Source organism: Heterostelium album, assembly GCF_000004825.1.
Source record: "Heterostelium album PN500 unplaced genomic scaffold PPL_scaffold2, whole genome shotgun sequence".
In the NCBI taxonomy this organism is placed as follows: domain Eukaryota; phylum Evosea; class Eumycetozoa; order Acytosteliales; family Acytosteliaceae; genus Heterostelium; species Heterostelium album.
The window spans coordinates 285745-303766 of record NW_008805064.1 but is presented as its reverse complement, the minus strand read 5'-3'; the positions used below and the strand labels follow the sequence as shown (position 1 = coordinate 303766).

The 18022-nt window shown below is 37.4% G+C and overlaps 3 protein-coding genes across 3 annotated transcripts; all 3 read left to right on the top strand.

Moving 5' to 3' along the window:
- Positions 1-488: 488 nt before the first annotated feature.
- utp20 (HEAT repeat-containing protein) lies at positions 489-9986 on the top strand (the record flags this gene model as incomplete). Its single annotated transcript, XM_020572462.1, has 9 exons — positions 489-650; positions 1049-1314; positions 1439-2019; positions 2116-5742; positions 5932-7296; positions 7392-7684; positions 7782-8045; positions 8130-8438; positions 8889-9986. The coding sequence occupies 9 exons, from the start codon at positions 489-491 to the stop codon at positions 9984-9986; spliced, it is 7965 nt and encodes a 2654-aa protein (XP_020437605.1).
- A 1503-nt stretch (positions 9987-11489) lies between these two features.
- forC (actin binding protein) lies at positions 11490-14554 on the top strand (the record flags this gene model as incomplete). Its single annotated transcript, XM_020572461.1, has 2 exons — positions 11490-13156; positions 13231-14554. The coding sequence occupies 2 exons, from the start codon at positions 11490-11492 to the stop codon at positions 14552-14554; spliced, it is 2991 nt and encodes a 996-aa protein (XP_020437604.1).
- A 661-nt stretch (positions 14555-15215) lies between these two features.
- kinX (LISK family protein kinase) lies at positions 15216-18006 on the top strand (the record flags this gene model as incomplete). The annotated part of the gene is made up of 3 exons (XM_020572460.1): positions 15216-15680; positions 15755-15859; positions 15934-18006. The coding sequence occupies 3 exons, from the start codon at positions 15216-15218 to the stop codon at positions 18004-18006; spliced, it is 2643 nt and encodes an 880-aa protein (XP_020437603.1).
- Positions 18007-18022: the final 16 nt, after the last annotated feature.

The following is an 18022-nucleotide window of genomic DNA, read 5'->3' as shown; positions in this document are numbered from 1 at the left end:
TTTTAAAAATTATAATTTTGTTTTTTTTTTTTTTTTGTAGTAATTTATTGATTTCAGTTAATATTATATATTTGAATCAACATAGTTATTTATTCATAGGAAAGAATTAATTAGAATTATTTATTAAAAAAAAAAATTATTTATTATTTTTTTTTTTAATTTTTTTTAATTTGAAAGTATATGAAAGAAATTGTTTTGGATTGTTTATAACTATGTTTGTTTATTTTTTTTTGAATTGATCTTAAATATATATATTATATATATTTAAAGTAAATTAAATAAATATATTAAACAATTAATTATTTTTGATTTTTATTTTATTTTTTAAAAAACGAATGGAATTCATCAATCGTTTTTTTTGTTTTTTTCATTCTTTTTTTTTATTTTTATTTTTGTTGTGTTTCGAGATAGCAATAGCACTTAAAAGTTGGAAGTACAATCAAATACATCAACTTGATTTTAAATATATATACACAGAATAACCAATCATGGCAAGAACAAAGAAGAAAGATAACTATAGTGCTACTCCACAAGAGTATTACTCTGAAGAGGGTAACTCTATTTTACAAGATAATGAAGAAAACAACATTAACAACAATAACAATAATAATAATAGTGGTTCTGCTAGTAAGAAAAAGAATAGATTTAAAGTAAGTTCCACTCACACATTCCATTTTGTTTTGTTATGAGTGTGTTTTAACCGAGATTTTACGCAAGCGGGGGCAGGAATGGATTGTTTTTGTTATGTTTTGTTTTGTTTCCGAAAAATAATCATTTAATTAACAAAACATGTTATGTTTATTAGTTTTTATCATTTAGTGAGAAGATCGCCAATATCGATATCAATATATTTGGAAAGGTAGGAGATATCATTATTGAGCTGGATGATGAGCAGAACGATTCGTATTTTCACCAGACGATGATGGCGTGGCGCGAGTTGGATCTCTCCGAAGACTTTGCCTCGTTCCAGCGACACCTGCGAAGATGTCCAGTTGGGCTGGCCGAGTTGTTGCTCGACAAGGAGCGTATCGTCAACATATTGAACGAGCACTTGAAGCGACCGAACAACAAGGCACTGCGGCCACTCCTCAGTTTGTTGGCTGCGCTCTCGCGTGACCTTCGCTCCGAGTTCTTCCCATACTTTTACAACCCGATCCTACCGACCCTCGTTTCACTGCTACTCGCACCGCCCGCCCAACACCAACATCTCCAACAGCAATCCGCCGAGAACATCGAGCAACTATTCACATCGATTTGCTATCAATTCAAATTCCTTGAGAAACAGATCACCAAAGATTTCATTACTTGTTTCCAGTAAGTAGTAGTCGATTCGACTAAACAAAACCAAACGACATTCATTCAATTCTAATCCTATCTCACTCGATTCGATGAATAGATTATATACAGAGTTGTTAAAACAAAAAAGAAAATATATTAGAAGATTTGCGGCGGAGAGTATTGCTTATCTCTTGAGAAAGATACCGTTTGAGAATCTACAGTCGACTTTGAATGAGATGTTTGCCATCTCGTGGCAGAAGCATAGAGAGTGTGGAGCCGGTGGTGAATATTTCGATGCTTTCACATTCCTTTTGTTCCAAATGATCAAGGGTACAAAGGGTAGATTCCATTCTAGAACAGAGTATACCATACCAATGTTTTTTAGAACAATAGAGTATTTGAATGATGATAGTCAAGATGAAGATGAAGAGATGGATGAGGTCGAGAGTGAATCAACTAGCAGCAACAATAATAACAATAACAACAATCAAGATAGATCTAAACAAGTAAAGTTTGGACAAAGTGTTCTCCTACAAATATACCAACTCGTTATTAGACATGCCAAGAATGAAAGCGATAATCTACAACCGATCTGGAAGACATTGATAGCCGAGTCTGACACTCTCAACGAACAACTACAAACAATCACTGAATCATCCAACTTTATATCCTCACAACTCAACACATACTATTCAATCATTCAATCTTTTATTTCATTCAAAAGAGGTTGTCTTATAACTGGTATGTAGTAGTTATATCTAATCGATTCGGATGTTGTTGTCTTTAAAAATATACTAATCATACTATACTCTTACTTAGATTACAAGTTTATTTTAGATATTATTTCAAAGGTATTGAATAAAGATACCTATAAGAATATAGTTGTAAAGTATGGATTCGATGTTGCATCGATCACCGCTGCCATGTCCGGTCTGTTGCCACAGCTGCATTTCAATCGCTTCAAGGAGCACAAGGACATGTTTTTGGGTTTGGTAGAGGTGTTATTCACTCACTCCGATCAACACTCGCAGTTGAATATCTTTTCGTTCTGTTTGTCGATCGACAGACAAAGTCTGTTTGAATCGTTTGTCATTCAGCGACTCGTCAAGTATCTCGAGAGGAACATTGAGAATCTCGACTTTGAGCAAACCATTACATTCCTGGTGCGTCTGATTGCACTCGACCCGAACGGAGTCGACGGTCTAACTTCGGTATCCGACTTCCCAATCCTGCACAACACACCGAAAATAGCTGCCAAACTCGAAAACTATCTAAACACTGCCAGTGTCGACGATTCCCTACTCTGGGCAGGTCTAGTACTGTCTCTCTCACTCGAATACAAAGATAGATCGATTATCAAAGTTTTGGAATCATGTTTTACAAGAATAACAAAGAGCAGTAGTAGCAGCAACAACAACAGCAATAATAATATTATATATCTTCAAGGACAATGTTTAGTTTCAAGAGTTGTCATTGTGTCACGTGTAGATTCAAGTCAATTACAATCACTTTTACCAACGGTTTTGGAGTTATTAGAGAAGCAGCCAGACAACTATTATATTTTGAATGCCGCCTCCATCTATTTGGATACTCTGATACAAAACTACCAGTTGTCTGTCAACTTCCCATCGTCTGGAAGTTCAGCTGCTGGCAGTGGAACGGTTATCAATATTTCAAGTAATAAGACAGCAACCAAAGTCGTACAACAACAATCCAATAAGAAACAACAAAAGCAACAAAAGAAACAGCTAGTTAGTTATGAACAATTCGAAAAGTTAATCCCATTGTTCAGCGAGAATCTATCGTCTAAATCCAGCTCCATTAGAAAATCATCGATTCAGGTGATGATCCATTTGCACAGTGCCACTCTCTACGAGGAGACCAGCGAGAAGGACGTTGACATTGCTCGGTTGTTAGAGTATTTACTGGAGATTGAGAATGCCGAGTTCCACAAGGTTGAGGGTCGTGCTGTCGTTGCAAAGATGGACTCTTGTTTGACGTTGTTCACCTCTGGAAATGTTGGATTGCTCCAACAGCATTTCTTTAACTATCTACTCGGTGCTTTCTACATCAGATACACACCGCTGTGGGCATCCGTACAAAAGTCAATCATCGCCATTGCCAAATCCAACGACCTCATCAAGGAGTTCTACCCACTTTTCTACAAGCGATTGCAGCTTTCCAACAACGAAGTGCTCGAGCAGAGCAAGAGTAAAGCTCATGCCAAAGCAGCAGCAAAACTAGAGGAAGAACAACAATCGATAGTTGAACAAATCAATGATAATGATGACCAAGAAGGAGAAGAAGTTGTTGATGAAATGGACTTGGCAGAAGAGGAAGAAGAAGAAGAACAAGAAGAGGAAGTAGTAGAGGAGGATGAATATTTAAATGAAAATCAATTCGATGAATCTTTATTGAAAGTTGATTTGTTGTTTGAAGAGATATTGGAGATGTCTAAAGGTGCCATTAAAGAGCGTTTGGGATGTAAGAATATCATTAAACAACCAACAACTGTCGCTGCCTACAATGAAGTTCTCTGGAAGACATTGTCACAGCTCGGACACTTGGTGGAGTCATTCGCCAAGGATATCATTATGGAATTCCTTGATTTTGTCTCTATTGACTATCATAGATTCTCTGCGATTTTCAATCGTCCATTCGATGAGAAACACGGTGCTCTCAGTGAATCGAATCGTGAGCAACGTGGCTACACCAAGTCACAGGCCAACATTATCCTCACTTTCTTCCTGGAATTCTTTGGCCAGCTGAAGAAACCGATGAAGATGTATCGTAGTGCGCTGATGCAAGAGATCTTCTTGCGTACTTTGGAACTAGATGAATCACAGATCCAAATGGTTGGTCTGCAGTGTGTGTTGCTCACTCGTCCCAACTTGCATCCCTACCGAAAGAACTTTGAAAGACTGATTGGCGATAAGACTATGCGTGATGAAATGGTTAGTTTTGTCATTGCTACTTCATCGCCAACTTGCTCGGTTCCGCGTGAGCAGCGTCCAGAAATCATCGAGATTGTCGTCAAGGTTCTGCTATCCAAGTTGAACAAGCGAACTTCGGGTAGAACCACCATCGACCAACAACGTGCAACCATCTTCTCTTACCTCTCTGGACTTGAAAAACACGAGATTCAACCAATTCTCGATCGTATTTCAAATTCATTCCTTAAGTCCATTCAATTGTTACCTGCATTCCCAGTTAAACAACTGGATGGCGATGAAGAAGAATCAACAACAACCACCACCACAAACAAGAACAACAAGAAGAATAAGAAACAAGAACTAGTTGCTAAAACTATTTCAATTGATTCATTCAATGAATCTTTGAATTTGTTACCACAGTTTGACGCACAAGTTCAATTCCTTAATATCTTGCAGCCTTTCACCAAACAGATGGGTATGCTCCTGGTAGATAAGATTGATATGATCGTTCGTATCTTGTTGGCAATCACCATCAATGCTTGTCGTGAGCTTGGTTCATCGACATCCAAGACAAGCGAGATAAGATCACTCTCCATTCGTAGAATTGCCACTATCGTTCAGCAATTTGCTCAAGTCAATTTCAATCCACATCTCACTGTTTTGTTCCAGATCATCACCAAGATGCTCCCACATATCTCCAAGTACGGTCTGCCCATTGGTATCAAGCAGTTGATTCTCAACGTATCGCTCCAAGAGAATCTTGTTCACCATCTAACAACAGACAGTGAACTGCTACCCAAGTTGTTCTCATTCATCTCTCACGGACCGATTCAGTCCGACATTCTTACACTCATTGAGAACCTGTTGGTCAACGCCGACGAATCGGAAGTCTACCGTGTCATTCTCACTCCACACGTCGACACTATCATCACATCGGTCAAGTCGATCTTGTATCGTCGTCAGCGTGTCGACATGGACGGACAAGTCGTCAAGCCAACCATTGGAAACATCTCGCGTCGTCAACTCTTTATTCTCGCTGAGTTGTCGCGATATGCCAAGAACCCAGAGCAAGCCAGCCAGCTTCTCGATCTGCTCGTTCCATTCTTCAAGTCTGGCAATGCCATGCTCAAGAAGATCAAATCCGACAAGGATATGGTCATCTCTATCCTCACCATCTTCAAGAACATGATTGAGTTTGTCAGCAATCCAGAGTCACACATCGGGCCATTGTCAGCGCTGTTTGCCAGTTTCACAAGTAGAGCATCGCGTGAGATTCTCGTGGAGGTCTTCAAATCGATTGCCACCAAAGTTCCATCGATCAAATCGATCATCAAGCTGCTCACCGATTTGAATGCATTCAATCCCAAGATGATTCAAGACACCTACGATTTCGAACCACGTCTGAAAGCCTTTGCCAAGTCGAACGAACAACTGGATAAATACGATCAACTCCAATTGCCATCCGTTTTGAACAACTATGTATTCTACTTGTTGGACAACGATTTCTCGATTAGAGCATGTGCTGCATCCGGTATGACCAAGTTTGTTCAGCAGTTGACAACACTCGACCAAGAGAACAAGGAGTGGCGATACAGAATGTTGTACGAGTACTTTGTTCCAGCGGTTCGCGCCAATCTTCAGGAACCTGGAGACGCTCGTGTTGAGCTGTTGAATCTCTTCAATCAGCTCATTGCCAAGCACTCGGAATTCTTCTTCTCAGACATGGCTATTCTCGCCGGTGACAAAGGTTTCTTTGCCAGTTTCACACATATCCAGTTGTCGAAGCGTCGTTCTGCATTCACAACACTGCGTGACGTGATCAAGTCGAAGACCAATGAATTCAAGGTATCTACAGTGGTGCAGTATCTCATTCCCATTTGTTTGGCAACCATCCAAGAGACCAACAAGAAGGAATCGTCGTATCTTGGTGAGGTTTGCAAAGCGATCGGTGAGCTCTCCGCTCGTCTCGACTGGCGTACCTACTACCAGGTGATTCGTACCATTCACAAAGCGATGGAGAAGCATCCAATCAAACAAAAGTTCTTGCTTCGTGCACTCTGCGACGTGTTGGATAACTTCCATTTCTTCTTGGACAAGAAAGAGATCTCAAAGGAAGTGATTGAATCGATCAAGAAGAAGAAAGCACAAATTAAGATTGTCAAGCTGGACACTGGCAAGAAAGATAAAGAAGAGGATGACGAGGAGAATGATGATGTCGAAGATGACGATCGATTCAAATCTGAAGGTGTTGTTGATATTGCTCAAACAATGATGGTTGTCAACGTCCAGGAATCTGTCAAAGCACGTAACATAAGTGAAGAGATTCATCAAGCAATCGTACACGTCTTGGTGCCGGAACTCGAGAAGTTCTTGATTATCACAAAGAAGAAGCATGGTACCACTTTGGAGCGTACCTCCATGATTGATGTCAATGTATCATTGGCAATGTTCAAGCTTTACAGTCTGCTACCGGATGAGTCCAGTAAAGTTCTCTACCCGCCATTGATTGGTAAGGTTGTTGGTGAGTTGAAAGCCAAAAATCTTCAGACACGTGAGTCGGCTCGTGAGACACTGACTAAACTTCTGGAGATGTTGGGTGTTCGTTTCTTCCCGTTCATTCTTCACGACCTCAAATTCGTGTTGAAATCCGGTTACATGAAGCATATCCTCGTGTACACCATTCACTCGTTGCTACTCCAACTGGTGAGAAACAAGACTCCTGCCGGTCAGATCGATTCTCAATCCAAGCTGATAATGGATATCATTATCGATTATCTATTCTTGGATATCTCGATTCCAAAGGATTCAATCATTCAAGACAGCTATATGGAAGCGAAACAACCAAGAGTGATGGATGCACTCAAAGTGTTGGTGAGTCTCACTCACTTTAGCAGTATCCAAAAGAATATCATCAAACCACTCGAAGATATTCTCCAAGATTCCACTTCACCCTCATTCCTCAGCAACGTTCAGAAGATGCTAAGTAAAGTTGCCAAGGGTATCTCAATCAACCAAAGTGTAAATTCAAAAGATCTACTCATTTTCATCTATCAACAATTCCAAAAAGGTGAAAAGAAACTTGATGGTAAGTAATAGTATTTAAAGATCATTACAACAACAACAACAACAACAACAACCAAAACAAATATATTAATATTACATTTATTACATTAACACTAGTTACCAAGATTGAAAAACAAGAGTTAAAGAAGAAACAATCTGCTAAACCTACTTTTGAAGATACTTTCTCAATTCAAGACGATCCAAACAAGAAGAGAGCGGAAATGATCAAACGTGTTCAATCGAATCTCTATATCTACACTGATTTCGCATTGATTCTCATGTTTAATCTCTTGGTGCATAACGACAAGATCAACACTCTCGAATATCTTCAGATGATTGATCCAATGGTACCGAATCTCATCAAATCGATTGAGCATAAGAATTCAAAGATTGTTGCACTTTCAATTAGAGTAACTATTCATATAAATTATTATAATAACAATTTCAAAAGAAACAAACAAACAAACTAACCATTCTCTTAATTAATTAATAATTAAAATAATATAGTGTTTTAATCAAATTCTAAATTATGAATTGCCAACATTGAAATCAAAGATCAATTCAGTGATGCTTTTGATTCTAAAGAGACTTCAAATGGATCAGAGCAATGAAGAGCTCACTACCTATTGCTATGAGATCATCATTCAGATTCTAAAGGATCCTTCCAATCAATTGGTAAATGAACAACAACTCCGTGGTATTCTTTCATTGACCAAACAACTCTTTACTGAGACTGAAATCAAAGTTACCAAAGCAATTAAATTATTACATGTATGTATTATTAAATTGTTATTGTAATACAGTTTAGTTTGGATTAAAAGTTTATTAATATATAAATTATTTGATATATTATAGGTATTGATAAAGAGAAAGGTTTTGTTGACAGAGATCTATGACCTTGTTGATCTTGCCAGTAATATGTTGGTTAGATCACACACTCTTCTCATTCAAAATCAATTGAGTGATTTGATGCTCGACTTTTTGATCTACTATCCAATGGGTGAGAAACGTTTGAAACAACAGTTGACCTTCTTTGTTAAGAATCTAAACTACGAGTCTGAGGATGGTAGAATGGCAGTCTTGAAGATGTTGCTCAAGATCACAAGGAAATTCCCACAGCAAGTACTGAACACCTACTCACAAATCATCTTTGTTCCACTCATTGTTAGAATCGCCAATGACAATGCCAACAAATGTAGAGTGCTGGCGTCGAACGTGTTGCAATCGCTACTCAAAAACATTGCTGCGCCAGTCGCCAACAAACTGATTGAGTTGACGATCGTTTGGTTTGGAAATGCCGACAATTTGGCAATGGCCAAGACCGCGGCACAGGTATTCGGAATTGCTTCGGAGGTGGTCGATGGATTCAACCAATTCTTTGAGAAGATCGTCCCGCTTGCCGTGCGACATCTCCAGAAGAATTTGGAGACACTCCAGCAGTTGGAGCAGTCCTCTCAGGTCTTTGAGGAGTTGGGTGGCGACGACGAGAGTGTCAAGACGTCGGCATCGCTCATTGGCTGGCAACTGTCTTACAACATTTTCTGTATGGCGGAGCGTGTACAGTCCAACTATCCATCGGAGATTTCCAGCAAACTCTGGATTCCATTCTGGCAGCGTGCCGTCGACTATTTCAACTATCCTCATATCTGGGTGAGAACTTCTGTGGCCAGACTTTTCGGTGCGTTCTTTACCAACCAGAAATTCGACCAACTCGTTCCAACCATCAATAAGTTGTCATCAACCAAATCCAAACTCACCGATGTACAATCATTCATTTTCAGTCCAACCAATCTCTTTGAGGTGACAAAGAAGACATGCTCAACACTCAACAGCAAGTTGCTGGGTGACGATCTCGGTGCTCAAGTTGTCAAGAACCTTGTATTCCTCTCTGTTGTCTTCTTAAAGTGTCAGACAATTCGTCCAGCTTCTGATGACGATGAGAATGAAGATGACAACATCGGTGATGTTGTTGAACAAACAAAACCATTGGTTGAAGAAAATCCAAATAACAATATGTCATGGGGATTCGATGATGAAGAACAACAACAACAATCATCTTCTACCTCAAATAAACAAGAAGATAATATGCAAGTAGATAACGAAGAAGAAGAAGAAGAGGAGGAGGAAGAAGAAGAAGAAGCAACAACAACAACTATTTCAACATCCAACAACAACAATAATAATAATACTGGAAATGGTGAAGAATACCCGATGTTGCTTTGGCTATTCAAGAGATTGTCATATATGTCTTCAAAACTTGGTTATATGAGAAGAAAATATATTTTCAGATGGATGGCTGCGATGGCAACTCAATTGTCAGTGGATAAACTCAAACCTTATCTACCACTGATGTTGTTGCCACTCTACAAGACAACATCGGCTGCCAACTTGAAGCAGGATGAAGAGGATTTGAAGTCACTCACCGAAGAGGTACTGAGAATCGTCAAGAAGAAGGTCGGAGGGCCAACTTTCTCCATTGCCTACAAAGAGGCGGAGTCGAACGTTCAACAACAACGTAACGAACGTAAACAACAGAGAATCATTGATGCCGTTGCCAATCCAAAGGAATATCAATTGAAGAAAGCTCAACAAAGAAAGAAAGCTCAAGCATCCAAGAAACGTAAGGATGCCGAATACCGTGATTTAATGGATGACAGAATTAACATTAAAGTTCCAAGACAATTCTTAGACGATATCGAAAACAACAATTAAATCATAAATTAAAAACAAAACAAAAAGCAACAAACCATTTATAATAATAATAATAAACTAATATTTTTTAAAAAAAAAAAACAAAAACAAACAACATTTAATTATAAACTTATATATTTATTATTTTAAGGTTTTGATGATTTCATTTGATTTGATTGTTCCTTTGAAAATGTAGAGACTAACAAATTAACTTTAAAGTAGGATTCAATATGATTATATATTAATCTGTTTGTTCTTGTTTTTGTTTTAGTGTTGAGAAACATCAATTATTGAAAGTTTATTTGTTTGATGTTTCAACCAATTATAGTTTATAGTTTCATTTATCTTGATCAATTTATATTAAAAATGTTCATAGTATTATAAAATTTAAATATAGTTGTGTGATTTTAATGTGTGTTTTTTTTTTCTTGGTGTGATCAAAACACACACCAAGTGTGTTCAATGTGATTGATTTGTTAGTTTTAGTGGAGTGGTAAGTATTTGAGTGGTGGTGTGTATCAAGAAAGAAACAAATCAAGCACACACACACAAACACACCCTTACAACTTTGACTTCTTCAATCTTCTTCTTTTAACAACAGCAGTAGCAGCCACAATTCACTATCCCTCACATACCTATAATTATTTATGTTTAAAAAAAAATAAATTTAACACTATTTTGATCAAATTCAAACCCTAACTAAAATTTTATGTTTTCTGTTCTACTAATACTACTACAATTTATTTTATTTACCTCACCTGTAAATCTATATTTCCTATTAATATTAAGCTGTTGTTGTTCTTGTTATAGTGTTGCAGTGTTATTATTATTAATTTATATTTAATATATATATATATATCTGATTTTCAAGCAACAGTGCCTGGGGGTAACTATTATAGTGTTGTTAAAGTTTGAGTGGTTGGCTATTACCAGCTTGCTGATGAGGTGACCTCCATGCTCCAGTGAATTTGATGATATAAAAACCAATTTTTTGGATGTCATTATAATTTATTCTCTTTAATAATATAAAAATAAATTATACACTATTTATTTATATATATATGTATATATGTATAATAGTTGATCTATACCTTCCAAAATCAAATTAAATATTCATATAATTCCAAAGTAAAAGTAGAACATTACATTACACCATAAAAATAGTTCAAATTAACCAGTAATATCAACATCATCAATCAGTCAATCAAAGTAGTGAGTCAATTAAACAATATTCAGTCAAATTTGAAAATTCTGTATTTAATAAGCCATCCTTGCAATTTGAAACTGTTTTTCATAATCAATCATATTAAAAATAAATATATCAAATCATTTATTTATACAAATAATAATAACATTTCCAGTATTTATATCCAAAGAGATTGAAGGTTTTGAAAATAATAATTAATAACAATTTTCTAGATATATATAATAATTTGAAATTCTTCAGTTCAATGTTTGATTTTATTTGAAAGGAATTTTAATTGAAATTTCTCAAATTGACAGTCCAAAAAAAAAACCAAAAAAATGAAAATAAGAGTTGAATTTCTAAATGGAAATGAACATAGAAATAACCCCCAGTGTCAATCGGTATCACATATATTCGATGGTGACACTGCAGTAAAAGATCATATCAAAGTGTTGCTGACACACTTTAAGATTCCCGTTGAAAAGGTTGGATCGTACGCACTTCAAAATCCGGTCACTCTCCATTATATAGACGATGCATTCCTGACACCGGAACGCTTGGTCGAAGCCGAGAAGTCTTATTTCATTCTGAGAATGCGTCCGCAGGCCATCGCTCAGCGCGTAATCGATAGTCTGAGGCAAAACTCTTCGACCTCGCCCACCATGAAAGATATCATATTCAACATTCGTTTCCAAATGAAAGATGTCGATTACGTCGAGGAATTCATTGCAAAGGGTGGAATCAATCAGCTGCTCGACGTCATCGTAAAGAGTCATGGAAATACCCAAGCCTATTGCTTGACGGCACTGCGTTGTTTCATGGGATTCCACAGTGGATTGGACGAAGTGATGTCACGTCCTCAAATCATTGATAAACTGTACTCACTTGTCTCACCATCTGTCATAACCGGAGTCTGTAGACAATCCATTGAGCTGTTGTTTGTTGTGTGTAATTTCGATGGATTTTCGTTGGTGCATCGCGCCGCCAAAAACCACGCTCTAGAAACCAACTTGCCTGCTTACACAACATTAGTAAACCTACTGGCAAGTGGTGATATCGAAACACAAGTCAACACCATCACTCTGCTAAATTGCTTGCTGGACAACGCTCCGAATCCGCGAAAAGTTGAGAAGCTACTGACTCGCTGGAAAGCACTGGGAATTGTCAAGATTCTCAAATCACAGGAGCACGTCACTCACTGTGATTTCAAGACACAGAGTGCTCGTTTCCAAGTGATGGCGGGCATTGGCTTCGAGACGAGAAAGCGACCCGAACTAGTTCGTGGAATGTCTACCCAAGATCTAGAGTTGACAATCATCCAGTATCAGGAGCAGCAACCACTGGTTCGCCTGTTGAGTCACGAACTAAAGTTTCTGAGAAATGCAATCAAATCGGCCATTGAGAATGGTTCATACATCAACTATAGAGCACCGACCGAGCGATACGATGAGTATATCGCGCGAAAGAACGACATCATTGGTGACGGTCCAGTCAATATCTCCTACCTGAAACGTAGTGATAAGTTCACCAGTGCATTCAGAAAGAGCATGTATGTGAGATCACCAAACACCTCGGTACTTTTCGATTCTTCAACTTTGGTTGATGATGATTTCGATGAAGTAGACTATAAATCACCAAAATCAAATCTATCAAATAACAATAATAACAATAATTCAACAACTGATATATTATTATCACCTATTTCTTCAGAAAAGAATTTAAATAATTTAACTAAATCATCATCAAATGGATCATCAAATAATAATAATAATAATAATAATAATAACAATCATGATAACAACAAAAATGATCAATCATCATCAGCCATTCTCAAAAAGATAACCATCAATGAAACTGCAACTTATAATCTATTCGATGTAACAAATACACCAAAAGCAAGATCAAGCTCACACAAGTCAAAGTCTAATCCATCAAAACCAGCCATCACTCCTAAGAAGAGAATGAAACCACTTCCATGGAGTAGAGTTGTTGTTAGTACATTAGAGTAAGTATAATAATATTGTTAATCACTTAAATTAAATTCAAAACTAACATGTATCAACTGATTAATAATTATAGGAAAGATTCAGTTTGGAATAAATTACCAGAGGTTACATTTGATGAAGAACAATTCGTAGAGTTGTTTTCGCTGTATACTGAAAAACTTGTGTCGTTCAATGGTTCACCGGTTCTCTCTGGTTTGGGTGTCAGTGGTACCAGTAGTTCCGTTATGAATAAGAAGCCAATTCAAAAAGTGATCTCAGTGCTCTCACAGAAACGATCGAATGCCATCTCGATCATGTGTAGCAAGTTGCCGAGCGATGAGAATCTAATTAGAGCGTTGCGAGAGCTAGATTCCTCAAAGTTGTCGTTGGAATTGGTTTCGACGCTCCACAACAACATCCCAACACAAGAGGAAATGGCATCGATCCTAGAGCTAAACGATGACTTTATCCTCGACAAGCCAGAGCGTTGGTGTCTGATGATCGACGGATTCCCAAAGATCAAACAGCGTTTGAGATGCTGGGAGTTCATGCTGAAGTTTGACGACTTGATAAAGAACATCGCCGACTCTATTGAAACCGTCTCGATTGCTTGCAACGAACTGAAAACCAGCCATTCGCTAGTGTTGCTCTTGTCCACTCTTGTTTCGCTCGGTAACTATTTGAACGCCGGAAATCAACATCGTGGTCAAGCCGATGGTTTCCACCTCGATGCCTTCAATAAGATTCTAGAGATACGCGACAACCAGAACAGCGGATCGCTTCTCGACTTTGCAATCAAGACACTCCTCAACAACCACCCAAAGAGCTACACTCTGCCAAATGAGTTGCAACACATCTCCAACGCCTCGCTTATCAATCTGCAGGAGGTGGGCAATCAGCTGTCGAAGCTGTCGACCGACTACACCGAGTTGACAACCATCGTCGACGACATCGTCAACACGACCGACAGCGAAGATCCATTCATCACAGCGGTGCCGCGTTTCATGAACAACGCATATACAACACTTCGCACCACACAGAAACAGTATCTCGATACCGAGAAGCTGTTCAACGAAGTACTTGACTTTTTCAATCCGATTGCCACACCGACCTCGTCGTCTGGCTCGTCGTTGTCACTAGACAGTTCACTCTCAAGCAGCACCACAACCAACAACAACAATAACATTAACAGCAGCAGCAATACCACTATCTCCACCACCACCAACAACAAATACAACACGGAAAAGTTTTTCACACTGTTCAGCACCATCATAACAACATTTAAAAAGTCACCAACCAAACGAATGTCACAAAAAGGATTTGGTCTAAAGATATCCGATTCAGAAGATCCCGTAGCAACAATTATAGATTCAATTAAGAAAAATATTGACGTAAATGTAAAAAGACCATCTGCATAAAAATAAAATATAAATATAAATATAAATATAAATAATATATATAAAATATAAATAAATTAAAAATTAATTATTTGAAATAAATAAATTTTATTTTAAAAAAAAAACTTTTGATCAACTTTTTCTGTTTTCAAAAATATTTTTATTTTTGGTAATGTGTGGTGAGGTGACGATTTTTTTTATGAAAATTGATAAATCAAAATTTAGCTGTTATGAAAAAATTTTTATTGCCCATTTTTTTGGGCACTAAATCATATCAGTTTTGAAACAATTGCAATACACCCTCTGATTTCAAAAATCTCTTGAAAAAAAGAAACTTTAAAAAAAAATTTTAAAAAAAATCTGACCCATATTTTTTTTATTGCTTATTTTTTTTTTTTTAATCATATTATTGATCAATGATTTTGTTAAAAAAAAAAACAAACCAATCACACACATATAAAATATATTTATTTATTTATTCATTTCTTTGTATCATAAGTTTTTTTTTAATTGTTGTTGTCAGTAACAAACAAACAATCAAAATAAAATAATCAATCACTTGTTTTTTTTTTTATCACCTGAAAAATAAAATATATCATAGCATTAGCATTAGCATAGCAAAGCATAAGCAAAGTTAAAAATAATATAATATATAATATAAGTATAAGTATAGTATAATATAATGAATGGTGGAGGTATAGATACATCGATACCATCCATTGAAAATGCATGGACGATTGCATTCGAGGATTTGGCGATTGGCAGAGAGATCGGAAGTGGTGGGTTCGGTAAAGTCTATATGGGCGACTATCTAGGTACACCGGTTGCCATCAAGAAGATTCACATTGCACCAGACGATCCCAATAGAAAGGATCTCGAAAAGTTTTTACATCGTGAAATCGAGACCATTAAACTGTTTAGACATCCAAATGTCATTCAGTTTGTGGGTGTCGCCGAGAAACAAGGTATCCTATATATTGTTACTGAATTGGTTCAGGGCGGTGATTTACAATGGTACCTAAAGAATCGATCCATCGACCTACCATGGCTATTGAGAATCAATATTGCACTGGATGTATCTTTGGCAATGTCATATCTTCACAGTAAAAATATTGTACATAGAGATTTGAAATCATCTAATCTTTTAGTAAGTTATAATAATATCTTAATCTTGCTCAACCAACAAAACAAATAAATATCTAACTTTTTTTTTTTTTTCAGATTGACACTCAATGGAAAGTTAAAGTTTGTGATTTTGGTTTTGCCAGAATTGTTGATGATGAAAATAATAAATCAATGACTATTTGTGGTACTGATAATTGGATGGTAAGTACTTATTACATTTAAATGTATTTTTATTGTTATAGAATATTAATATTTGTTTTTGTTTTTTTTTTTAGGCACCAGAAATGATAACTGGACAAGATTACGATGAAAGTTGTGATGTTTTCTCGTTTGGAATGTTGTTGTATGAGTTGATCACCAGAAATAAGCCAACACCAAATATGAGATTGGCAAACTATAGTGTCAATGCAGAGATGATGGTGTCACAGGTAGGCGCTGATTGTCCAGAAGCCTTCTTGATGCTGATGCTCCAGTGCTCACAATTCAATCCAAACGATCGTCCCGCTTTCAAGCTGATCTCTCAGACCTTAAAGACAATGAAAGTGGATTTGTTTGGAGAGAATCCATCGCTTCAATACCCATCGTTGCGTAGCATGGCCAACGGAACCAATGGAGCGCCACCTCCACTTCCACAGCAACCACAGCCAGGAGGATTGATTGCCGATGCCAAAAAGATCATTTCCACCGGCCAGTTTGACCAGAAAAATAGTACCGGTACTGAATCCGATGATTCCGATTCCTCATTCTCGTCAGACACTGACTCTGACGATCAAAACCATTATCAATCAACAAATGAAACTCCACAAAATAATCATCAACAACAACAACAACAACCGGCTGATCAAGAAGATGACGATATTGACAATGACGATGAGTTGGAAGTTAGAGATGGAGAGGACGATGATTATGATGAAGATGTAGATGCTTCTGGTAATGATGACGATGACGATGATAGTAACGCTCATATAACTCAGCAACAACAGCAACAACAATCAGGAACCATGTCAGCATCGAAAAGAAATGTTTCATTTAATATTAGTAAGACTTCTTATCATACATACGAGAAAGAGAGTGACTATTCGGATGACGATTACTATGACGATGACGACTATGACGACGAAGACGAAGAAGATGAGATCGACTATGACGATGAATACGACGACGATGAAGAGTATGACGAGTATGATGAAAATGAACAACAACATCATCAACAACAAAACCAAAGATATCAAAATATCGATGTTGACTACGATGCTGAAGAGGATGATGACGACGACGACGATAGACCACCATATTCTCCTCAGAGTGACGACCCAGATTCAGATATTGATGATGTCATAATTCATGACGCCGATGTTAGTTTCGATTCCTCTGACCTGGTAAAAGAAGTGATATCCGCAGCAAACAAAAACAACATCTCCAACACCACAGTAGATATTTCAGTCGACCATACATCCTCACCAACCCCAATTGAACCAATACAGGTAACCGAACAACCAAAAGAAGAAGAACAAGTACCAACAGCACCTGTTCAAGTTATTGCTCAAGAAGAACAAACCAAACCACAACAATTGGTGGAAGAAGTCAAAGTTGAAGAAACTGTATTGCCAGTTGAAGAAATCAAACCAAGTGTGGTCGAAGAAGTCAAAATTGAAGAGAATAAACCTGAAGAAGTTGTATTACCAGTAGTTCCACCAGAGAAGGTGGAAGCCATCTCTGTACAATCAAACGAAGAGCAACAACAATCACCAGCAGCAGTTGTTGCTATTGAGGAAACTAAAGCACACATTGTCGAAGAGCCTAAAGTAGAAGTTGTTGAGACCACTCCAGAGCCAGTAGCGGAAGTAATCAACAAATCTACTACTGTTCAACAAGAGACTACTATTTCAACTGAGGAAAGCAAAGAAGTCAAACCAGCGGTGATTGTAGAAATTCACGATACAGATAAGAATCAACAGCAGCATCAGCATCCAGCAGTTGAAACAATGTCACTCCATGTTAATGCTGATAAATCACAAGAACTAACAACAACAACAACAACAGAAACAAAGCTTGATATAGTTGAACCAATACCAACATCACAACAACAACCACAACATCAAAAATCTGATATTTCAATAACTACTACCTCTACCACGACAACACAATCATCATCATCATCTTCTTCATCTACATCCAACAAAACCAATTCACCAACTATCAAATCACAAGGAGTCGCATCAAACTCGAAAACAGCATCACCTAAATTGGCAGCAACACAACCAACTTCCAAATCGGAATCCAGTGAAAAGGCACCATTAATTTCAACCAAAGTTCAACGTAAATGTTGCAGCTGTTATATGATGTAAACGGCACCTGATTGTT